The sequence below is a fragment of the Poecilia reticulata genome, chromosome 9, assembly GCF_904066995.2.
Source record: "Poecilia reticulata chromosome 9, P_reticulata-male-v2, whole genome shotgun sequence".
Taxonomy (NCBI): domain Eukaryota; kingdom Metazoa; phylum Chordata; class Actinopteri; order Cyprinodontiformes; family Poeciliidae; genus Poecilia; species Poecilia reticulata.
In genome coordinates, this window is record NC_088838.1 from 33,540,864 (window position 1) to 33,566,892 (window position 26,029).

Genomic DNA, 26,029 nt, shown 5'->3' on the forward strand with positions numbered 1-26,029 from the left:
TGATGAAGGTTCTCTGTGGCCTATTTGAAGTGCTAAATAAAAAGGTTCTCAACACAAACGGGAGGCTGCAGCCACGACAGTCCCCCACTTCACACACTCCAGATAATTGAGACAAAAGTTGAGAGATAAAAAACACAAATGTTATAATCTTAGCATGTTGATGAAAGATTTAATACAAAAGAATAGGACAATTTATAGACTTTGGAGTATTACGTAAATTTAATAGTCGGTGTATGATCTTACAGTTGATGAGTAAAAGAAAGAAACCAGCAAAACAAGATTATTCCATAAATCTTATTAGAAAATCATTAAAGATAAAAAAAACATTCCTAACTTTTGTGCCTCTCAGACGTGTTCAAAAGATTCAGGTAAAGTTCAACTCAGAAGGTGAAATGAATCAAAGTATGCATCAATAAGAATTTCCTTTCTCTCTGAATGTAATTTTTTCTTTTTCTTTTTTGTAGTTTTACTAATTCAGGGTAAAATCACTTTGTCATTATGGCAGATAGCTCTTAAAATATTCTTCTAATTTAGGACTCATATACGGGACTTCCTGTCGACATACACAGAGCCCTTTGTGGTCTTCCCGCCCAGGAATTTCACCGTACATTCTAAAGGCTTCTTAATGTCGGCTTCTTGAGGAGTGAAGGTGATGGTCGACGTTGTTGACCACATCAATGTATCCTCCCGTTTTGTCATCACTGTCATCGTTCCTGAGTGGCTCCAGGAGAAATTTGGAGGAGATGCTGGACAGACGTGAGTAACTTTGCAGGTGGAAATCACTTTATCCCTGTAGCGTACAGTCATCTCAGGACGTTTAGGAACTTCTGTACAATCAACAATTGTCACAAAATCACTTGTTAAGTAGTTATTTAAACGTGTTTTACTATCTTAAAGTAAATGGTTTAGAATTACTGAAAAGGTTTCCAATATACTCACCGAAGACGTCGAGGGACACCTGGTAGTTATAGTAGGAGAGGCTGTCAAGTGTTGGAATTTCAATTCTGAAGTAAAAAAAACCAGCGTCTCCAATTCTGGCGTCATTCAGCTGCCAGGTGCAGTTTCCGCTTTGAGCGCTTCCTAACATTCTGGTTCGACCGCGGAACTGTTCTGCAAGTTCGAAATCGGGGACATTTGATGCGACCACCAAGGGGACCATAGATGAGGATAAGAACGTAGATCAACCGGTAAATCAAGAGCTTCGCTTTTTGGCTCAGCTCTCCCTTCACCATGACAGATCGGTGCAGCGCCGCTTCACTGCTGCACCGATCCGCCTGTCGATCTCCTGCTCCATTTTTCCCTCATTGGTGAACAAGATCCTGAGATACTTGATCTCCTCCACTTGGGGCAGGACTTCCTCCCCGACCCAAAGAAGACACTCTGTACTTTTATGCATTTATTTCTATAGCTATGAATTTTTATTTTATTTGAGATGATAAAAAAAGAACATTGAACACATTGATCAACAGGTTTTGTCATTTAACACACTGCGTCTCTTGGTTTTCTCATCCAAGGTGTCAGACACACACAGACATGCAAACACACACAAATAATACACATGCACAATACAGTACAGGTGGTAATGTTAGCTAGTTGGTAAGATAACTAGTGTTGGCTAACTTTGAAAAAGGCTAACATGTTGATTTGTGACAATAACGCTGTCACAGTACTCATGATTGACACACACACACATTTGTGAGATAAAAAATAAAGATAATACTTATATGTAAGAGTTTTTGCTGTGTAAAATAATATTAGTTAGGGGTGACACTTAGGTCTCAGTGTGTTTGGTTCACAAAAAAATGTTTTTTTTTTTGGTAAGTTGGTAAGAAACAAAGATTCCCATTAAACTCCATAGGAAATGAATGCGGGTCATTTTGGACCCACTCACAGAAGAATGGGATAGTGATGTAAAACATGCCATTTCCTAAAATGTATAAAAGATAAATTAAACATTTGAATTGCATGATATCAGCAACATGTTTCTTGAGGAACACCTGGAATATGTAGTGATGAAAACTTTTAATCACAAAGATATTGCAAAAAGATGACATGACCTCACCGGGTCAAAAAAGACCCAGTTTCACATCAGAGGGTTAAATAAAAGCATAAAATATTTATTTTCTCAGGTATGTGTTTATTAGCTGTCAATTGTGTCAAAATATCAATTGAGAAAGAAATGTACTGAAAATCTAAACCATCTGAATATATTTTACCATCTACATTAATCAACTTGAAGGAGCAGCAGGTTTGTCCTGTTTGCAGACGAGGTATAAATTTGTTTCAATGAAATGGGGTCCAGACAGAAACACGGTTTAATCTGAAGATTCTGGAGGATGTGTGAACAAGTCCGTCACCATGAAACATTTTACTGTATGATAAGTTGATAATATTGTTCTTTTGAGGCCATTTTTTAAAGTAATATAATGGTAATGATGAAATAATAATGCAACACATTCTCAAAGGTAATTAGACTTTAAATTCTAATGAGCATTTAACTCTGGAACTGGAAGACAATTTCAGTATGCAGAATAAATCAAACTAATGAATTTTGAAGTTTTTAAAACAAAATTCGATTGTGGAACTCACGTGAAAGTCTCAACTCGGGGATATTTGATGCGACCAACAAGCGCCATCTGAACCAGAATGCCCGAAAATTGTTCAATGTTTTACTGGACTTGGGATGCGAGTATACACAGGGACTGACCGCACATTGGCTTTGAAGGACAGAGATTCTTGATGGCACATTTATGAACCAGTCCTTTCCCAAGATTTGAGATTCAGCCATTCCTGTAATAAAAGCACAAACACAAGAATACTTTGTTAGCAAGTGGACGGTGATAGAATGATGATATTCCATGAATTATCATTTTAAGATTAAACTTACCACAAACCAAAAGGATTAAGAGCCATAACTTCAGAACCATCATCAGCTGACTAGAAGTCTAAAAAAAAATCATAAAGATTAAGATAAATATATAAAAGTCTTTAGTGAATTCTTCTTAATCTTCAAAGTAATGGCCCACTCACCTTTGAGTTTCTTGACTGAAATTAAATCTTGTAAGATTTGAACGTTTTGCAGCCAAAGATTATGTTTCTGTCCTATTGAGTCTAGTGAGTCTTGTGCTTATAAAGCAAAAGTTTAGACCTTGAAGCCAGAAATTGTTACAGTTTACAATCAAACTTTCCCCACGTCATAAGCAGATTATAAGTTGATTGTAATGTAGCAACTTTGTACTTTTTCCATGAACAAATTTTAGATGGAGGAAAAAAATAAATGTAGCACATGTACTAAATAAAATGTGTAACAATGTGGTCCTTGAATTTGAAGGTTATCGTGTAAAATCAGTTCATCGTATCCTTCACACATGCGGGAAAATGTGGTAAGAAAATGTTGCTGACTTCATGGCAGTACTCAGATAAATGTTAAAATGCAACAAAAATCATGTTTCTGGCTATTTTTTATGGAGGCATTATTTTCCGTTTACGCAAGCTGACTAATTTCTTTAGTAATTATTTCTGACTTTTTTATGCTTTGTCTTGTAAACCAGGTGCTCAGAGTAATTTGAATGAATATGACCGTGACACACACAGATGAGTCTGATTAGTTTTGCTCACACTACTTTTTAAAATATTTATTTATTATCCTAATGTTTCTGCTATATTTCTTGTTTTTCCTTCCAGGCTGGAAGTCTTCCTCCTTCAGATTGGTGAAAACAAGATCACCACCAAAGACACTTCACCATCATTGACCACAAGACCACCCATGGCCGCTTCCAATGAACTTTCAAAGCTTCACCTTCAGTGCAAAGTACTATGAATGTATGACCTTTGTTGTATATTCCTGTCAGTGCTGTTTGATGTTGTTTTGAAATAAAAGTAGGTTATGTACTGCAACTGGTGCCGGTGTTTTTGTTGATTAAAGTGGCTTCTAATGTCTTTTAAAATGAATTTGGAGATTATTGATGGCCAGTAGTTTCTGGGGGGAAAAAACTTTTTAATTTCTCTAGTGACTTTTATTTGGTAGTAAAAGTCACTAGACTTTTACTACCAAATAGTAAAAGTCTAGTGTGGGTTGTGCTTATGTGGGTTAAGCACAACCCACATATGAAGATATGTGGGTTGTGCTTAACCCCTGCACCACCACAGCATTCCCTGCCAGTAGTATTTCAAAACGCAGATTTCTATGTTAATATATACTTTACACTGTTCTTAGTGTTAACTTTTGACAAAATACACTAATGTTGCGTAAGTCAACACTGATGTGTTTAATTTCAACTACTGTGAGCGTTGATTCAACTATCACAAATAGCACTTTCAAAAGTCTCATTTCAACACCAATATAGACACTTTCAAAGATTACCATTTAAAAGTTAGCAATGCATAACTATGTGATATGCTATGTGATTCAGAAGCATGGAAAATACCAAAAGTAAGTAATTTTAATTTTACTTCCCCTCTTTTCGTCAGTGCATCAGGTCATTATCTCAATCTTTGAAAGAGGAACGACTATCATATTCAGTTTAATAGAAAAAAGTTCATGTTTCCATATATATTTTATCCACATTTCCTTTCTAAGGGGCTCTCCCACTGGTAAAAATATTTAGCTGGCAGCACAATTTACCCAGTAAATCATGCAATGTAGATTTAAAGGGCCGTTATTTGTGCGATTCTTCTGTTGATGAAGGTTCTCTGTGGCCTATTTGAAGTGCTAAATAAAAAGGTTCTCAACACAAACGGGAGGCTGCAGCCACGACAGTCCCCCACTTCACACACTCCAGATAATTGAGACAAAAGTTGAGAGATAAAAAACACAAATGTTATAATCTTAGCATGTTGATGAAAGATTTAATACAAACGAATAGGACAATTTATAGACTTTGGAGTATTACGTAAATTTAATAGTCGGTGTATGATCTTACAGTTGATGAGTAAAAGAAAGAAACCAGCAAAACAAGATTATTCCATAAATCTTATTAGAAAATCATTAAAGATAAAAAAAACATTCCTAACTTTTGTGCATCTCAGACGTGTTCAAAAGATTCAGGTAAAGTTCAACTCAGAAGGTGAAATGAATCAAAGTATGCATCAATAAGAATTTCCTTTCTCTCTGAATGTAATTTTTTCTTTTTCTTTTTTGTAGTTTTACTAATTCAGGGTAAAATCACTTTGTCAGTATGGCAGATAGCTCTAAAAATATTCTTCTAATTTAGGTAAATCTCAACCTGGTGACTAACACAGAGCCCTTTGTGGTCTTCCCGCCCAGGAATTTCACCGTACATTCTACAGGCTTCTTAATGTCGGCTTCTTGAGGAGTGAAGGTGATGGTCGACGTTGTTGACCACATCAATGTATCCTCCCGTTTTGTCATCACTGTCATCGTTCCTGAGAGGCTCCAGGAGAAATTTGGAGGAGATGCTGGACAGACGTGAGTGACTTTGCAGGTGGCAATCACTTTCTCCATGAAGTCTACAGTAATCTCAGGAGGTTTAGGAAATTCTGTACAATCAACAATTGTTACAAAATCACTTGTTAAGTAGTTATTTAAACGTGTTTTACTATCTTAAAGTAAATGGTTTAGAATTACTGAAAAGGTTTCCAATATACTCACTGAAGACGTCGAGGGACACCTGGTAGTTATAGTAGGAGAGGCTGTCAAGTGTTGGAATTTCAATTCTGAAGAGAAAAAAACCAGCGTCTCCAATTCTGGCGTCATTCAGCTGCCAGGTGCAGTTTCCGCTTTGAGCGCTTCCTAACATTCTGGTTCGACCGCGGAACTGTTCTGCAAGTTCGAAATCGGGGATATTTGATGCGACCACCAAGTGGTCTCTGTACCAGAATGCCCGATAAGTTTTCAATCTTTTACATGCTGTGGGATGCGCGTATATACAGGGAATGAACGCACATTGGCTTTCAAGGACAGAGACTTTTGATGGCACTTTTATCATCCAGTCCTCGGGCAGGAATTTAGATTCAGCCATTCCTGTAATAAAAGCACAAACATAAGAATACTTTGTTTGCTGTAATGGTGACATGTGCCTGTTGTTTTTGTTTTGAGTCCATCCATGTCGTGTCCCTCATCTCCCTGATTCCCTGCAGCTGTGTCGCTCCCTGATTGCTCCCCTTCTTAAACCTCCCTCTGCAACCCGCACACTGCCAGATTACCGAACGCTTTCAGCAAGTAGTTTCTAGCTCTTCATCCACGCCCTGAGTGTTACTGCCTCGCTCTTGTCCTTTGGATTTTCCCCTCTTGCCTTCCCTTGTTGGACTGCTGTTTTTACCTACCCGGATCTCGACCCTAGCCTGTTCTCTGACGCCGCTCACGCCCACTCCCTCGGACTCTGCTGTCTTCCCCTTCGTGTATGACCTCGGCCCGGCTGACCAAGAACTTGGATCTGGACTTTATTCCTCTGATCCTATGTTGTGAGTACGCTGCCCTGCATCTGCGCTTCTCCCTCCGCCCCCACGCACCATCTTCCAGCTAGTGCTACAGCTAGTTATCCAGTGTGCCGCCCTTGGCTGTCTCCAATAAAGATCTGTGGTTTTCTGCTCACTCCTGTCTCGTGGCTGATTTCGGGTCCTCCTAGTGTGTTTTTACAGTTTGCAAGTGGACGGTGATAGAATGATATTCCATGAATTATCATTTTAAGATTATCACCTTGATGAAAGATTTAATACAAAAGAATAGGACAATTTATAGACTTTGGAGTATTACGTAAATTTAATAGTCGGTGTATGATCTTACAGTTGATGAGTAAAAGAAAAAACCAGCAAAACAAGATTATTCCATAAATCTTATTAGAAAATCATTAAAGATAAAAAACATTCCTAACTTTTGTGCCTCTCAGACGTGTTCAAAAGATTCAGGTAAAGTTCAACTCAGAAGGTGAAATGAATCAAAGTATGCATCAATAAGAATTTCCTTTCTCTCTGAATGTAATTTTTTCTTTTTCTTTTTGTAGTTTTACTAATTCAGGGTAAAATCACTTTGTCAGTATGGCAGATAGCTCTAAAAATATTCTTCTAATTTAGGCAAATCTCAACCTGGTGACTAACACAGAGCCCTTTGTGGTCTTCCCGCCCAGGAATTTCACCGTACATTCTATAGGCTTTTCAAAATCGGCTTCTTCAAGTGGGAAGGTGATGGTCGACGTTGTTGACCACATCAATGTATCCTCCCGTTTTGTCATCACTGTCATCGTTCCTGAGAGGCTCCAGGAGAAATTTGGAGGAGATGCTGGACAGACGTGAGTGACTTTGCAGGTGGCAATCACTTTCTCCATGAAGTCTACAGTAATCTCAGGAGGTTTAGGAACTTCTGTACAATAAACAATTGTCACAAAATCACTTGTTAAGTAGTTATTTAAACGTGTTTTACTATCTTAAAGTAAATGGTTTAGAATTACTGAAAAGGTTTCCAATATACTCACCGAAGACGTCGAGGGCTATCTTGAACCCAAAGAAGGAGAAGTTGTCAAATTTTGGAATTTCAATTCTGAAGCGAAACAAACCAGCGTCTCTTTTTCTGGCGTCATTCAGCTGCCAGGTGCAGTTTCCGCTTTGAGCGCTTCCTAATATTCTGGTTCGATTGCGGAACTGTTCTGCAAGTTCGAAATCGGGGATATTTGATGCGACCACCAAGGGGTCTCTGTACCAGAATGCCCGATAAGTTTTCAATCTTTTACATGCTGTGGGATGCGCGTATATACAGGGAATGAACGCACATTGGCTTTCAAGGACAGAGACTCTTGATGGCACTTTTATCATCCAGTCCTTGGCCGCGAATTGAGATTCAGCCATTCCTGTAATAAAAGCACAAACACAAGAATACTTTGTTAGCAAATGGACGGTGATAGAATGATGATATTCCATGAATTATCATTTTAAGATTAAACTTACCACAAACCATAAGGATTAAAAGTGATAACTTCAGATCCATCATCAGCTGACTAGAAGTCTAAAAAAACCCAAACATAAATATTAAGATAAATATATAAAAGTCTTTAGTGAATTCTTCTTAATCTTCAAAGTAATGGTCCACTCACCTTTGAGTTTCTTTAACATATGACTGAAATTAAATCTTGTAAGATTTGAACGTTTTGCAGCCAAAGATGATGTTTCTGTCCTATTGAGTCTAGTGAGTCTTGTGCTTATAAAGCAAAAGTTTGGACCTTGAAGCCAGAAATTGTTACAGTTTACAATAAAACTTTCCCCACGTCATAGCTGATTGTAATGTAGCAACTTTGTACTTTTTCCATGAACAAATTTTAGATGGAGGAAAAAAATAAATGAAGCACATGTACTAAATAAAATGTGTAACAATGTGGTCCTTGAATTAGAAGATTTTGTGTAAAATCAGTTCATTTTATCCTTATGAATCACTTCCTGAAAGTCAGCACAGTGTACCAGGTGTGGAGCAGTTAAATGTAGTAATGCTGGACATCAGATCAAATCTTTGGAAATTAATATTTTCATCAGTGGAAAAAAGGGGTAAGAAAATGTTGCTGACATCATGGCAGTACTCAGATAAATGTTAAAATGCAATAAGAAATGTATAATTTTACTGCTTTTCCTTTTAATATGTTTGCTAATGTAAAGACATCTGCAACCAAGCAATGTTACATGAGAACCAGTTTTCTTTTTGTACCATCCATCCATTCGTCCATCCGTCTGTCCGTCCTTCCGTCCATCCGGGGTCGGGTCGTGGGGTCAGTAGCCTAAGGAAGGAGGCTCAGAGATTGCTCTCCCAAGCCTCTTGTTCCAGCTCCTCTGGGGAACCCATGGCGTTCCCAGAGAAACATCGTCAGCGTGTCCTGGGTCTTCCACAGACCTCCTCCCGGTGGGACATGAACTCCTCACCAGGGAGGCGTCCAGGAGGCATCCTGACCAGATGCCGAGTCATCTCAACTGGCTCCTCTCGACGTGAAGGAGCAGAGTCTCTACTCTGAGTCTCTCCTGGATATCTGACCTTCCCACCCCACCTCTATGGGCGACCCCAGACACCCTACAGGGAAATCTAATTTTGGCCGCTTGTATCCATGACCTCGTTCTTTCGGTCATGACCCAAAGCTCATGACTATAGATGAGGATAAGAACGTAGATCAACCGGTAAATCAAGAGCTTCGCTTTTTGGCTCAGCTCTCCCTTCACCATGACAGATCGGTGCAGCGCCGCTTCACTGCTGCACCGATCCGCCTGTCGATCTCCTGCTCCATTTTTCCCTCATTGGTGAACAAGATCCTGAGATACTTGATCTCCTCCACTTGGGGCAGGACTTCCTCCCCGACCCAAAGAAGACACTCTGTACTTTATGCATTTATTTCTATAGCTATGAATTTTTATTTTATTTGAGATGATAAAAAAAGAACATTGAACACATTGATCAACAGGTTTTGTCATTTAACACACTGCGTCTCTTGGTTTTCTCATCCAAGATGTCAGACACACACAGACATGCAAACACACACAAATAATACACATGCACAATACAGTACAGGTGGTAATGTTAGCTAGTTGGTAAGATAACTAGTGTTGGCTAACTTTGAAAAAGGCTAACATGTTGATTTGTGACAATAACGCTGTCACAGTACTCATGATTGACACACACACACACATTTGTGAGATAAAAAATAAAGATAATACTTATATGTAAGAGTTTTTGCTGTGTAAAATAATATTAGTTAGGGGTGACACTTAGGTCTCAGTGTGTTTGGTTCACAAAAAAATGTTTTTTTTTTGGTAAGTTTGTAAGAAACAAAGATTCCCATTAAACTCCATAGGAAATGAATGCGGGTCATTTTGGACCCACTCACAGAAGAATGGGATAGTGATGTAAAACATGCCATTTCCTAAAATGTATAAAAGATAAATTAAACATTTGAATTGCATGATATCAGCAACATGTTTCTTGAGGAACACCTGGAATATGTAGTGATGAAAACTTTTAATCACAAAGATATTGCAAAAAGATGACATGACCTCACCGGGTCAAAAAAGACCCAGTTTCACATCAGAGGGTTAAATAAAAGCATAAAATATTTATTTTCTCAGGTATGTGTTTATTAGCTGTCAATTGTGTCAAAATATCAATTGAGAAAGAAATGTACTGAAAATCTAAACCATCTGAATATATTTTACCATCTACATTAATCAACTTGAAGGAGCAGCAGGTTTGTCCTGTTTGCAGACGAGGTATAAATTTGTTTCAATGAAATGGGGTCCAGACAGAAACACGGTTTAATCTGAAGATTCTGGAGGATGTGTGAACAAGTCCGTCACCATGAAACATTTTACTGTATGATAAGTTGATAATATTGTTCTTTTGAGGCCATTTTTAAAGTAATATAATGGTAATGATGAAATAATAATGCAACACATTCTCAAAGGTAATTAGACTTTAAATTCTAATGAGCATTTAACTCTGGAACTGGAAGACAATTTCAGTATGCAGAATAAATCAAACTAATGAATTTTGAAGTTTTTAAAACAAAATTCGATTGTGGAACTCACGTGAAAGTCTCAACTCGGGGATATTTGATGCGACCAACAAGCGCCATCTGAACCAGAATGCCCGAAAATTGTTCAATGTTTTACTGGACTTGGGATGCGAGTATACACAGGGACTGACCGCACATTGGCTTTGAAGGACAGAGATTCTTGATGGCACATTTATGAACCAGTCCTTTCCCAAGATTTGAGATTCAGCCATTCCTGTAATAAAAGCACAAACACAAGAATACTTTGTTAGCAAGTGGACGGTGATAGAATGATGATATTCCATGAATTATCATTTAAGATTAAACTTACCACAAACCATAAGGATTAGAGCCATAACTTCAGAACCATCATCAGCTGACTAGAAGTCTAAAAAAAAACATAAAGATTAAGATAAATATATAAAAGTCTTTAGTGAATTCTTCTTAATCTTCAAAGTAATGGCCCACTCACCTTGAGTTTCTTGACTGAAATTAAATCTTGTAAGATTTGAACGTTTTGCAGCCAAAGATGATGTTCTGTCCTATTGAGTCTAGTGAGTCTTGTGCTTATAAAGCAAAAGTTTAGACCTTGAAGCCAGAAATTGTTACAGTTTACAATCAAACTTTCCCCACGTCATAAGCAGATTATAAGTTGATTGTAATGTAGCAACTTTGTACTTTTCCATGAACAAATTTTAGATGGAGGAAAAAAATAAATGTAGCACATGTACTAAATAAAATGTGTAACAATGTGGTCCTTGAATTTGAAGGTTATCGTGTAAAATCAGTTCATCGTATCCTTCACACATGCGGGAAAATGTGGTAAGAAAATGTTGCTGACTTCATGGCAGTACTCAGATAAATGTTAAAATGCAACAAAAATCATGTTTCTGGCTATTTTTTATGGAGGCATTATTTTCCGTTTACGCAAGCTGACTAATTTCTTTAGTAATTATTTCTGACTTTTTATGCTTTGTCTTGTAAACCAGGTGCTCAGAGTAATTTGAATGAATATGACCGTGACACACACAGATGAGTCTGATTAGTTTTGCTCACACTACTTTTAAAATATATTATTTATTATCCTAATGTTTCTGCTATATTTCTTGTTTTCCTTCCAGGCTGGAAGTCTTCCTCCTTCAGATTGGTGAAAACAAGATCAGCACCAAAGACACTTCACCATCATTGACCACAAGACCACCCATGGCCGCTTCCAATGAACTTTCAAAGCTTCACCTTCAGGTCAAAGTACTATGAATGCATGACCTTTGTTGTATATTCCTGTCAGTGCTGTTTGATGTTTGAAATAAAAGTAGGTTATGTACTGCAACTGGTGCTGGTGTTTTTGTTGATTAAAGTGGCTTCTAATGTCTTTTAAAATGAATTTGGAGATTATTGATGGCCAGTAGTTTCTGGGGGAAAAACTTTTTAATTTCTCTAGTGACTTTTATTTGGTAGTAAAGTCACTAGACTTTTACTACCAAATAGTAAAAGCCTAGTGTGGGTTGTGCTTATGTGGGTTAAGCACAACCCACATATGAAGATATGTGGGTTGTGCTCAACCCTGCACCACCACAGCATTCCCTGCCAGTAGTATTTCAAAACGCAGATTTCTATGTTAATATATACTTTACACTGTTCTTAGTGTTAACTTTTGACAAAATACACTAATGTTGCGTAAGTCAACACTGATGTGTTTAATTTCAACTACTGTGAGCGTTGATTCAACTATCACAAATAGCACTTTCAAAAGTCTCATTTCAACACCAATATAGACACTTTCAAAGATTACCATTTAAAAGTTAGCAATGCATAACTATGTGATATGCTATGTGATTCAGAAGCATGGAAAATACCAAAAGTAAGTAATTTTAATTTTACTTCCCCTCTTTTCGTCAGTGCATCAGGTCATTATCTCAATCTTTGAAAGAGGAACGACTATCATATTCAGTTTAATAGAAAAAAGTTCATGTTCCATATATATTTATCCACATTTCCTTTCTAAGGGGCTCTCCCACTGGTAAAAATATTTAGCTGGCAGCACAATTACCCAGTAAATCATGCAATGTAGATTTAAAGGGCCGTTATTTGTGCGATTCTTCTGTTGATGAAGGTTCTCTGTGGCCTATTTGAAGTGCTAAATAAAAAGGTTCTCAACACAAACGGGAGGCTGCAGCCACGACAGTCCCCCACTTCACACACTCCAGATAATTGAGACAAAAGTTGAGAGATAAAAACACAAATGTTATAATCTTAGCATGTTGATGAAAGATTTAATACAAACGAATAGGACAATTTATAGACTTTGGAGTATTACGTAAATTTAATAGTCGGTGTATGATCTTACAGTTGATGAGTAAAAGAAAGAAACCAGCAAAACAAGATTATTCCATAAATCTTATTAGAAAATCATTAAAGATAAAAAAAACATTCCTAACTTTTGTGCATCTCAGACGTGTTCAAAAGATTCAGGTAAAGTTCAACTCAGAAGGTGAAATGAATCAAAGTATGCATCATAAGAATTTCCTTTCTCTCTGAATGTAATTTTTCTTTTTCTTTTTTGTAGTTTTACTAATTCAGGGTAAAATCACTTTGTCAGTATGGCAGATAGCTCTAAAAATATTCTTCTAATTTAGGCAAATCTCAACCTGGTGACTAACACAGAGCCCTTTGTGGTCTTCCCGCCCAGGAATTTCACCGTACATTCTATAGGCTTTTCAAAATCGGCTTCTTCAAGTGGGAAGGTGATGGTCGACGTTGTTGACCACATCAATGTATCCTCCCGTTTGTCATCACTGTCATCGTTCCTGAGTGGCTCCAGGAGAAATTTGGAGGAGATGCTGGACAGATGTGAGTGACTTTGCAGGTGGCAATCACTTTCTCCATGAAGTCTACAGTAATCTCAGGAGGTTTAGGAATTCTGTACAATAAACAATTGTTACAAATCACTTGTTAAGTAGTTATTTAAACGTGTTTTACTATCTTAAAGTAAATGGTTTAGAATTACTGAAAAGGTTTCCAATATACTCACTGAAGACGTCGAGGGACACCTGGTAGTTATAGTAGGAGAGGCTGTCAAGTGTTGGAATTTCAATTCTGAAGAGAAAAAACCAGCGTCTCCAATTCTGGCGTCATTCAGCTGCCAGGTGCAGTTTCCGCTTTGAGCGCTTCCTAACATTCTGGTTCGACCGCGGAACTGTTCTGCAAGTTCGAAATCGGGATATTTGATGCGACCACCAAGTGGTCTCTGTACCAGAATGCCCGATAAGTTTTCAATCTTTTACATGCTGTGGGATGCGCGTATATACAGGGAATGAACGCACATTGGCTTTCAAGGACAGAGACTCTTAATGGCACTTTTATCTGCCAGTCCGTGCGCAGGAATTTAGATTCAGCCATTCCTGTAATAAAAGCACAAACATAAGAATACTTTGTTTGCTGTAATGGTGACATGTGCCTGTTGTTTTTGTTTTGAGTACATCCATGTCGTGTCCCTCATCTCCCTGATTCCCTGCAGCTGTGTCGCTCCCTGATTGCTCCCCTTCTTAAACCTCCCTCTGCAACCCGCACACTGCCAGATTACCGAACGCTTTCAGCAAGTAGTTTCTAGCTCTTCATCACGCCCTGAGTGTTACTGCCTCACTCTCGTCCTTTGGATTTCCCCTCTTGCCTTCCCTTGTTGGACTGCTGTTTTTACCTACCCGGATCTCGACCCTAGCCTGTTCTCTGACGCCGCTCACGCCCACTCCCTCGGACTCTGCTGTCTTCCCCTTCGTGTATGACCTCGGCCCGGCTGACCAAGAACTGGATCTGGACTTTATTCCTCTGATCTATGTTGTGAGTACGCTGCCCTGCATCTGCGCTTCTCCCTCCGCCCCCACGCACCATCTTCCAGCTAGTGCTACAGCTAGTTATCCAGTGTGCCGCCCTTGGCTGTCTCCAATAAAGATCTGTGGTTTCTGCTCACTCCTGTCTCGTGGCTGATTTCGGGTCCTCCTAGTGTGTTTTTACAGTTTGCAAGTGGACGGTGATAGAATGATATTCCATGAATTATCATTTTAAGATTATCACCTTGATGAAAGATTTAATACAAAAGAATAGGACAATTTATAGACTTTGGAGTATTACGTAAATTAATAGTCGGTGTATGATCTTACAGTTGATGAGTAAAAGAAAAAAACCAGCAAAACAAGATTATTCCATAAATCTTATTAGAAAATCATTAAAGATAAAAAACATTCCTAACTTTGTGCCTCTCAGACGTGTTCAAAAGATTCAGGTAAAGTTCAACTCAGAAGGTGAAATGAATCAAAGTATGCATCAATAAGAATTTCCTTTCTCTCTGAATGTAATTTTTCTTTTCTTTTTGTAGTTTACTAATCAGGGTAAAATCACTTTGTCAGTATGGCAGATAGCTCTAAAAATATTCTTCTAATTAGGACTCATTACGGGACCTCCTGTTGACATACACAGAGCCCTTTGTGGTCTTCCCGCCCAGGAATTTCACCGTACATTCTACAGGCTTCTTAATGTCGGCATCTTGAGGAGTGAAGGTGATGGTCGACGTTGTTGACCACATCAATGTATCCTCCCGTTTTGTCATCACTGTCATCGTTCCTGAGTGGCTCCAGGAGAAATTTGGAGGAGATGCTGGACAGACGTGAGTAACTTTGCAGGTGGCAATCACTTTATCCCTGGAGCGTACAGTCATCTCAGGACGTTTAGGAACTTCTGTACAATAAACAATTGTCACAAAATCACTTGTTAAGTAGTTATTTAAACGTGTTTACTATCTTAAAGTAAATGGTTTAGAATTACTGAAAAGGTTCCAATATACTCACCGAAGACGTCGAGGGCTATCTTGTTCTCATAGTAGGAGAAGCTGTCAATGTTGGAATTTCAATTCGAAGAGAAACAACCATGATCTTCAATTCTGGCGTCATTCAGCTGCCAGGTGCAGTTTCCGCTTCGAGCGCTTCCTAACATTCTGGTTCGATTGCGGAACTGTTCTGTAATTCCAAATCGGAACATTTGTTGCGACCAACAACATCCATCTGTACCAGAATGCCCGATAAGTTTTCAATCTTTTACATGCTGTGGCATGCGAGTATATACAGGGAATGAACGCACATTGGCTTTCAAGGACAGAGACTCTTGATGGCACATTTAGATTCCAGCCCTCGGACACATTTGAGATTCAGCCATTCCTGTAATAAAGCACAAACACAAGAATACTTGTTAGCAAATGGACGGTGATAGAATGATGATATTCCATGAATTATCATTTAAGATTAAACTTACCACAAACCAAAAGAATTGAGAGCCATAACTTCAGATCCATCATCAGCTGACTAGAAGTCTAAAAAAACAGACATAAATATTAAGATAAATATATAAAGTCTTTAGTGAATTCTTAATCTTCAAAGTAATGGTCCACTCACCTTTGAGTTCTTTAACATATGAGTGAAATAAATCTTGTAAGATTTGAACGTTTGCAGCCAAAGATGATGTTTCTGTCCTATTGAGTCTAGTGAGTCTTGTGCTTATAAAGCCAAAGTTTGGACCTTGAAGCCAGAAATTGTTACAGTTTACAATAAAACTTTCCCCACGTCATGAGCTGATTGTAATGTAGCAACTTTGTACTTTTTCCATGAACAAATTTTAGATGGAGGTAAAAAAATAAATGAAGCACATGTACTAATAAAATGTGTAACAATGTGGTCTTTGAATTAGAAGGTTATCGTGTAAAATCAGTTCATTGTATCCTTCACACATGCGGGAAAATGTGGTAAGAAAATGTTGCTGACTTCATGGCAGTACTCAGAGAGAAGGGAAGACTGGAAGCGAACCCCAACAGCTGGATTGAAAACTAGAGCCTTCATATGTGGGTTGTGCTTAACCCCTGCACCACCACAGCATTCCTGCAAGTAGTATTTCAAAACGCAGAATTCTATGTTAATATATATTTACACTGTTCTTAGTGTTAACTTTTGACAAAATACACTAATGTTGAGTAAGTTAACACTGATGTGTTTAATTTCAACTACTGTGAGGTTGATTCAACTATCACAAATAACACTTTCAAAAGTCTCATTTCTACACCAATATAGACACTTTCAAAGATACCATTTAAAGTTAGCAATGCATAACTATGTGATATGCTATGTGATTCAGAAGCATGGAAATGCCAAAAATAAGTAATTTTAATTTTACTTCCCCTCTTTTCGTCAGTGCATCAGGTCATTATCTCAGTCTTTGAAAGAGGAACGACTATCATATTCAGTTAATAGAAAAAGTTCATGTTTCCATATATATTTATCCACATTTCTTTCTAAGGGCTCTCCACTGGTAAAAATATTTAGCTGGCAGCACAATTTATCCAGTAAATCATGCAATGTAGATTTAAAGGGCCGTTATTTGTGCGATTCTTCTGTTGATGAAGGTTCTCTGTGGCCTATTGAAGTGCTAATAAAAAGGTTCTCAACACAAACGGGAGGCTGCAGCCACGACAGTCCCCCACTTCACACACTCCAGATAATTGAGACAAAAGTTGAGAGATAAAAACACAATGTTATAATCTTAGCATGTTGATGAAAGATTTAATACAAAGAATAGGACAATTTATAGACTTTGGAGTATTACGAAATTTAATAGTCGGTGTATGATCTTACAGTTGATGAGTAAAGAAAAAAAACAGCAAAACAAGATTATTCCATAAATCTTATTAGAAAATCATTAAAGATAAAAAAACATTCCTAACTTTTGTGCCTCTCAGACGTGTTCAAAAGATTCAGGTAAAGTTCAACTCAGAAGGTGAAATGATCAAGTATGCATCAATAAGATTTCCTATCTCTCTGAATGTATTTTTTCTTTTTCTTTTTTGTAGTTTTACTAATTCAGGGTAAATCACTTTGTCATTATGGCAGATAGCTCTAAAATATTCTTCTAATTTAGGACTCATTTACGGACTTCCTGTGACATACACAGAGCCTTTGTGGTCTTCCCGCCCAGGATTTCACCGTACATTCTAAGGCTTTTAATGTCGGCTTCTTGAGGAGTGAAGGTGATGGTCGACGTTGTGACCACATCAATGTATCCTCCGTTTTGTCATCACTGTCATCGTTCCTGAGAGGCTCCAGGAGAAATTGGAGGAGATGCTGGACAGACGTGAGTACTTTGCAGGTGGAATCACTTTATCCTGGAGCGTACAGTATCTCAGGCGTTTAGGAACTTCTGTACAATAACAATTGTCACAAATCACTTGTTAAGTAGTTATTTAAACGTGTTTTACTATCTTAAAGTAAATGTTTAGAATTACTGAAAAGGTTTCCAATATATCACCGAAGACGTCGAGGGCTATCTTAGTTCATAGTAGGAAGCTGTCAATGTTGGAATTTCAATTCTGAAGAGAAAAAACCATGACTTCCAATTCTGCGTATTCAGCTGCCAGGTGCAGTTCCGCTTCGAGCGCTCCTAACATTCTGGTTCGATTGCGGAACTGGTTCTGTAATTTCCAATCGGGAACATTTGTTGCGACCAACAACATCCATCTGTACCAGAATGCCCGATAAGTTTTCAATCTTTTACATGCTGTGGCATGCGAGTATATACAGGGAATGAACGCACATTGGCTTTCAAGGACAGAGACTCTTGATGGCACATTTAGATTCCAGCCCTCGGACACATTTTGAGATTCAGCCATTCCTGTAATAAAAGCACAAACACAAGAATACTTTGTTAGCAAATGGACGGTGATAGAATGATGATATTCCATGAATTATCATTTTAAGATTAAACTTACCACAAACCAAAAGAATTGAGAGCCATAACTTCAGATCCATCATCAGCTGACTAGAAGTCTAAAAAAACAGACATAAATATTAAGATAAATATATAAAAGTCTTTAGTGAATTCTTAATCTTCAAAGTAATGGTCCACTCACCTTTGAGTTTCTTTAACATATGAGTGAAATTAAATCTTGTAAGATTTGAACGTTTTGCAGCCAAAGATGATGTTTCTGTCCTATTGAGTCTAGTGAGTCTTGTGCTTATAAAGCCAAAGTTTGGACCTTGAAGCCAGAAATTGTTTACAGTTACAATAAAACTTTCCACGTCATGAGCTGATTGTAATGTAGCAACTTGTATTTTCCATGACAAATTTTAGATGGAGGTAAAAAAATAAATGAAGCACTGTACTAAATAAAATGTGTAACAATGTGGTCTTTGAATTAGAAGGTTATCGTGTAAAATCAGTTCATTGTATCCTTCACACAGCGGGAAAATGTGTAAGAAAATGTGCTGACTTCATGGCAGTACTCAGAGAGAAGGGGAAGACGGGAGCGAACCCCAACAGCTGGATTGAAACTAGGCCTTAATGATGTGGTTGTGCCTACCCCTGCCACAACAAGCATTCCCTGCAAGTATATTTCAAAACGCAGAATCTATGTTAATAATATTTACATGTTCTAGTGTTAACTTTTGACAAAATACATGTTGAGTAAGTAACACTGATGTGTTTAATTCAACTACTGTGAGCGTTGATCACTATCACAAATAACACTTTCAAAAGTCTCATTTCTACACCAAATGACATTCATCAAAGATTACCATTTAAAAGTTAGCATGCATAACTATGTGATAGCTATGTGATTCAGAAGCATGGAAAAATGCAAAATAAGTAATTTTAATTTACTTCCCCTTTTCGTCGTGCATCAGGTCATATCTCAGTCTTTGAAAGAGGAACGCTATCATATTCAGTTTAATAGAAAAAAGTTCATGTTTCATATATATTTTCACATTTCCTTTCTAAGGGGCTCTCCCACTGGTAAAATATTTAGCTGGCAGCACAATTTATCCAGTAATCATGCAATGTAGATTTAAAGGCCGTTATTTGTGCGATTCTTCTGTTGATGAAGGTTCTCTGTGGCCTATTTGAAGTGCTAAATAAAAGGTTCTCAACAAACGGGAGGCTGCAGCCACGACAGTCCCCACTTCACACACTCCAGATAATTGAGACAAAAGTTGAGAGATAAAAAACACAAATGTTATAATCTTAGCATGTGATGAAAGATTAATACAAAAGAATAGGACAATTTATAGACTTTGGAGTATTACGTAAATTTAATAGTCGGTGTATGACTTACATTGATGAGTAAAAGAAAGAAACCAGCAAAACAGATTATTCCATAAATCTTATTAGAAAATCATAAAGATAAAAAAACATTCCTACTTTTGTGCATCTCAGACGTGTTCAAAAGATTCAGGTAAAGTTCAACTCAGAAGGTGAATGAATCAAAGTAGCATCAATAAGAATTTCCTATTCTCTGAATGTAATTTTTCTTTTCTTTTTGTAGTTTACTAATTCAGGTAAAATCACTTGTCATATGGCAGATAGCTCTTAAAATATTCTTCTAATTTAGGACTCATATACGGGACTTCCTGTTGACAACACAGAGCCCTTGTGGCTTTCCCGCCCAGGAATTTCCACCGTACATTCTAAAGGCTTCTTAATGTCGGCTTCTTGAGGAGTGAAGGTGATGGTCGACGTGTGACCACAATGTATCCTCCTGTTTTGTCATCACTGTCATCGTTCCTGAGAGCTCCAGAGAAATTTGGAGAGATCTGGACAGACGTGATAACTTGCAGGTGGAAATCACTTTCCCTGTAGCGTACAGTAAATCTCAGGACTTTAGGAATTCTGTACAATCAACAATTGTCACAAAATCACTTGTTAAGTAGTTTTTAAACGTTTTTACTATCTTAAAGTAAATGGTTTAGAATTACTGAAAAGGTTTCCAATATACTCACCGAAGACGTCGAGGGACACTGTAGTTATAGTAGGAGAGCTGTCAAGTGTTGGAATTCAATTCTGAAGTAAAAAATAACCAGCGTCTCCAATTCTGGGGTCATCAGCTGCCAGGTGCAGTTTCCGCTTTGAGCGCTTCCTAACATTCTGGTTCGACCGCGGAACTGTTCTGTAAGTTCGAAATCGGGGATATTTGATGCGACCACAAGGGGACCATAGATGAGAAAGAACGTAGATCAACCGGTAAATCAAGAGCTTCGCTTTTTGGCTCAGCTCTCCCTTCACCATGACAGATCGTGCAGCGCCGCTTCACTGCGCACCGATCCGCCTGTCGATCTCCTGCTCCATTTTCCCTCATTGGTGACAAGATCCTGAGATACTTGATCCCTCCACTTGGGGCAGGACTTCCTCCCGACCAAAGAAGACACTCTGTACTTTATGCATTTATTTCTATAGCTATGAATTTTATTATTTGAGATGATAAAAAAGAACACTGAACACATTGATAACAGTTTTGTCATTTAACACACTGCGTCTCTTGGTTTTCTCATCCAAGGTGTCAGACACACACAGACATGCAAACACACACAAATAATACACATGCACAATACAGTACAGGTGGTAATGTTAGCTAGTTGGTAAGATAACTAGTGTTGGCTAACTTTGAAAAAGGCTAACATGTTGATTTGTGACAATAACGCTGTCACAGTACTCATGATTGACACACACACACATTTGTGAGATAAAAAATAAAGATAATACTTATATGTAAGAGTTTTTGCTGTGTAAAATAATATTAGTTAGGGGTGACACTTAGGTCTCAGTGTGTTTGGTTCACAAAAAAATGTTTTTTTTTTGGTAAGTTGGTAAGAAACAAAGATTCCCATTAAACTCCATAGGAAATGAATGCGGGTCATTTTGGACCCACTCACAGAAGAATGGGATAGTGATGTAAAACATGCCATTTCCTAAAATGTATAAAAGATAAATTAAACATTTGAATTGCATGATATCAGCAACATGTTTCTTGAGGAACACCTGGAATATGTAGTGATGAAAACTTTTAATCACAAAGATATTGCAAAAAGATGACATGACCTCACCGGGTCAAAAAAGACCCAGTTTCACATCAGAGGGTTAAATAAAAGCATAAAATATTTATTTTCTCAGGTATGTGTTTATTAGCTGTCAATTGTGTCAAAATATCAATTGAGAAAGAAATGTACTGAAAATCTAAACCATCTGAATATATTTACCATCTACATTAATCAACTTGAAGGAGCAGCAGGTTTGTCCTGTTTGCAGACGAGGTATAAATTTGTTTCAATGAAATGGGGTCCAGACAGAAACACGGTTTAATCTGAAGATTCTGGAGGATGTGTGAACAAGTCCGTCACCATGAAACATTTTACTGTATGATAAGTTGATAATATTGTTCTTTTGAGGCCATTTTTTAAAGTAATATAATGGTAATGATGAAATAATAATGCAACACATTCTCAAAGGTAATTAGACTTTAAATTCTAATGAGCATTTAACTCTGGAACTGGAAGACAATTTCAGTATGCAGAATAAATCAAACTAATGAATTTTGAAGTTTTTAAAACAAAATTCGATTGTGGAACTCACGTGAAAGTCTCAACTCGGGGATATTTGATGCGACCAACAAGCGCCATCTGAACCAGAATGCCCGAAAATTGTTCAATGTTTTACTGGACTTGGGATGCGAGTATACACAGGGACTGACCGCACATTGGCTTTGAAGGACAGAGATTCTTGATGGCACATTTATGAACCAGTCCTTTCCCAAGATTTGAGATTCAGCCATTCCTGTAATAAAAGCACAAACACAAGAATACTTTGTTAGCAAGTGGACGGTGATAGAATGATGATATTCCATGAATTATCATTTTAAGATTAAACTTACCACAAACCATAAGGATTAGGAGCCATAACTTCAGAACCATCATCAGCTGACTAGAAGTCTAAAAAAAAACATAAAGATTAAGATAAATATATAAAAGTCTTTAGTGAATTCTTCTTAATCTTCAAAGTAATGGCCCACTCACCTTTGAGTTTCTTGACTGAAATTAAATCTTGTAAGATTTGAACGTTTTGCAGCCAAAGATGATGTTTCTGTCCTATTGAGTCTAGTGAGTCTTGTGCTTATAAAGCAAAAGTTTGGACCTTGAAGCCAGAAATTGTTACAGTTTACAATCAAACTTTCCCCACGTCATAAGCAGATTATAAGTTGATTGTAATGTAGCAACTTTGTACTTTTTCCATGAACAAATTTTAGATGGAGGAAAAAATAAATGTAGCACATGTACTAAATAAAATGTGTAACAATGTGGTCCTTGAATTAGAAGGTTATCGTGTAAAATCAGTTCATCGTATCCTTCACACATGCGGGAAAATGTGGTAAGAAAATGTTGCTGACTTCATGGCAGTACTCAGATAAATGTTAAAATGCAACAAAAATCATGTTTCTGGCTATTTTTTATGGAGGCATTATTTTCCGTTTACGCAAGCTGACTAATTTCTTTAGTAATTATTTCTGACTTTTTTATGCTTTGTTTGTACCAGGTGCTCAGAGTAATTTGAATGATATGACCGTGACAACACGATGAGTCTGATTAGTTTTGCTCACACTTTTTAAATATTTATTTTTCCTAATGTTCTGCTATATTTTTTTTTCCTTCCAGGCTGGAAGTCTTCCTCTTCAGATTGGTGAAACAAGATCAGACCAAGACACTTCACATCATTGACACAAACACCCATGGCCGCTTCCAATGACTTTCAAGCTTCACCTTCAGTGCAAGTACTATGAATGTATGACCTTTGTTGTTATTCCTGTCAGTGCTGTTTGATGTTGTTTTGAAATAAAGTAGGTTATGTACTGCAACTGGTGCCGGTGTTTTTGTTGATTAAAGTGGCTTCTAATGTCTTTTAAATGAATTGGAGATTATTGATGGCCAGTAGTTTCTGGGGGGAAAAACTTTTTAATTTCTCTAGTGACTTTATTTGGTAGTAAAGTCACTAGACTTTATACAATAGTAAAGCTAGTGTGGGTTGTGCTTATGTGGGTTAAGACAACCACATATGAATATGTGGGTTGTGCTCAACCCTGCACCACCACGCATTCCTGCCAGTAGTATTTCAAAACGCAGATTTCTATGTTAATATATACTTTACACTGTTCTTAGTGTACTTTTGACAAATACACTAATGTTGAGTAAGTCAACATGATGTGTTTAATTTCAACTACTGTGAGCGTTGATTCAACTATCACAAATAGCACTTTCAAAAGTCTCATTTCAACACCAATATAGACACTTTCAAAGATTACATTTAAAGTTAGCAATGCATAACTATGTGATATGCTATGTGTTCAGAAGCATGGAAATACCAAAAGTAAGTAATTATTTTACTTCCCCTCTTTTGTCAGTGCATCAGGTCATTATCTCATCTTTGAAAGAGACGACTATCATATTCAGTTTAATAGAAAAAGTTCATGTTTCCATATATTTTATCCACATTTCCTTTCTAAGGGGCTCTCCACTGGTAAATATTTAGCTGGCAGCACAATTTACCCAGTAATCATGCAATGTAGATTTAAAGGGCCGTTATTTGTGCGATTCTTCTGTTGATGAAGGTTCTCTGTGGCCTATTTGAAGTGCTAAATAAAAAGGTTTCACACAAACGGGAGGCTGCAGCCACGACAGTCCCCACTTCACACACTCCAGATAATTGAGACAAAAGTTGAGAGATAAAAACACAATGTTATAATCTTAGCATGTTGATGAAAGATTAATACAAACGAATAGGACAATTTATAGACTTTGGAGTATTACGTAAATTTAATAGTCGGTGTATGATCTTACAGTTGATGAGTAAAGAAAGAAACCAGCAAAACAAGATTATTCCATAAATCTTATTAGAAAATCATTAAAGATAAAAAAAACATTCCTAACTTTTGTGCATCTCAGACGTGTTCAAAAGATTCAGGTAAAGTTCAACTCAGAAGGTGAAATGAATCAAAGTATGCATCAATAGAATTTCCTTTCTCTCTGAATGTAATTTTTTCTTTTTCTTTTTTGTAGTTTTACTAATTCAGGGTAAATCACTTTGTCAGTATGGCAGATAGCTCTAAAATATTTTCTAATTTAGGTAATCTCAACCTGGTGACTAACACAGAGCCCTTTGTGGTCTTCCCGCCAGGAATTTCACCGTACATTCTACAGGCTTTTTAATGTCGGCTTCTTGAGGAGTGAAGGTGATGGTCGACGTTGTTGACCACATCAATGTATCCTCCGTTTTGTCATCACTGTCATCGTTCCTGAGAGGCTCCAGGAGAAATTTGGAGGAGATGCTGGACAGACGTGAGTGACTTTGCAGGTGGCAATCACTTTCTCCATGAAGTCTACAGTAATCTCAGGAGGTTTAGGAAATTCTGTACAATCAACATTGTTACAAAATCACTTGTTAAGTAGTTATTTAAACGTGTTTTACTATCTTAAAGTAAATGGTTTAGAATTACTGAAAAGGTTTCCAATATACTCACTGAAGACGTCGAGGGACACTGGTAGTTATAGTAGGAGAGGCTGTCAAGTGTTGGAATTTCAATTCTGAAGAGAAAAAAACCAGCGTCTCCAATTCTGGCGTCATTCAGCTGCCAGGTGCAGTTTCCGCTTTGAGCGCTTCCTAACATTCTGGTTCGACCGCGGAACTGTTCTGCAAGTTCGAAATCGGGGATATTTGATGCGACCACAAGTGGTCTCTGTACCAGAATGCCGATAAGTTTTCAATCTTTTACATGCTGTGGGATGCGCGTATATACAGGAATGAACGCACATTGGCTTTCAAGGACAGAGCTCTTAATGGCACTTTTATCATCCAGTCCTCGGGCAGGAATTTAGATTCAGCCATTCCTGTAATAAAAGCACAACATAAGATACTTTGTTTGCTGTAATGGTGACATGTGCCTGTTGTTTTTGTTTGAGTCCATCCATGTCGTGTCCCTCATCTCCCTGATTCCTGCAGCTGTGCCGCTCCCTGATTGCTCCCCTTCTAAACCTCCCTCTGCAACCCGCACACTGCCAGATTACCGAACGCTTTCAGCAAGTAGTTCTAGCTCTTCATCCACGCCCTGAGTGTTACTGCCTCGCTCTTGTCCTTTGGATTTTCCCCTCTTGCTTCCTTGTTGGACTGCTGTTTTTACCTACCCGGATCTCGACCCTAGCCTGTTCTCTGACGCCGCTCACGCCCACTCCTCGGATCTGCTGTCTTCCCTTCGTGTATGACCTCGCCCGGCTGACCAAGAACTTGGATCTGGACTTTATTCCTCTGATCTTTGTTGTGAGTACGCTGCCCTGCATCTGCGCTTTCCCTCCGCCCCCACGCACCATCTTCCAGCTAGTGCTACAGCTAGTTATCCAGTGTGCCGCCCTTGGCTGTCTCCATAAAGATCTGTGGTTTTCTGCTCATCCTGTCTCGGGCTGATTTCGGTCCTCCTAGTGTGTTTTTACAGTTTGCAAGTGGACGGTGATAGAATGATATTCCATGAATTATCATTTTAAGATTATCACCTTGATGAAAGATTTAATACAAAAGAATAGGACAATTTATAGACTTTGGAGTATTACGTAAATTTAATAGTCGGTGTATGATCTTACAGTTGATGAGTAAAAGAAAAAACCAGCAAAACAAGATTTTCCATAAATCTTATTAGAAAATCATTAAGATAAAAA

The 26,029-nt window shown here is 37.8% G+C and overlaps 1 protein-coding gene and 2 long non-coding RNA genes across 13 annotated transcripts; all 3 read right to left on the bottom strand.

Moving 5' to 3' along the window:
• Positions 1–149: 149 nt before the first annotated feature.
• On the bottom strand, positions 150–15,380 carry LOC145552891 (uncharacterized). 11 transcript variants are annotated; one of them, XR_014089016.1, is made up of 5 exons: positions 10,807–10,825; positions 10,510–10,710; positions 7,900–7,957; positions 7,431–7,802; positions 150–827 (listed from the first exon to the last, which is right to left on the bottom strand). XR_014089016.1 is itself a non-coding variant. In XM_081610972.1 (4 exons), exons 1-4 carry the CDS (start codon positions 10,554–10,556, stop codon positions 538–540), a joined length of 402 nt encoding a protein of 133 aa, XP_081467098.1. In that variant the 5' UTR covers positions 10,557–10,589; the 3' UTR covers positions 150–537. The 11 variants fall into 11 exon arrangements, 1 of the variants encoding a protein (XP_081467098.1); XR_014089021.1 differs by lacking the exons at positions 10,510–10,710; positions 10,807–10,825 and adding exons at positions 5,226–5,499; positions 8,046–8,210 and having other exon boundaries at positions 150–553; XR_014089015.1 differs by lacking the exons at positions 10,510–10,710; positions 10,807–10,825 and adding an exon at positions 8,046–8,210.
• Positions 15,381–17,996: 2,616 nt separating this feature from the next.
• Positions 17,997–21,997, bottom strand: LOC145552897 (uncharacterized). The gene is made up of 4 exons (XR_014089033.1): positions 21,909–21,997; positions 18,418–18,543; positions 18,277–18,334; positions 17,997–18,179 (listed from the first exon to the last, which is right to left on the bottom strand). It is a non-coding gene; the product is annotated as an uncharacterized LOC145552897 (long non-coding RNA).
• A 22-nt stretch (positions 21,998–22,019) lies between these two features.
• Positions 22,020–22,452, bottom strand: LOC145552902 (uncharacterized). The gene is made up of 3 exons (XR_014089038.1): positions 22,349–22,452; positions 22,207–22,264; positions 22,020–22,109 (listed from the first exon to the last, which is right to left on the bottom strand). It is a non-coding gene; the product is annotated as an uncharacterized LOC145552902 (long non-coding RNA).
• Between the last annotated feature and the right edge of the window lie 3,577 nt (positions 22,453–26,029).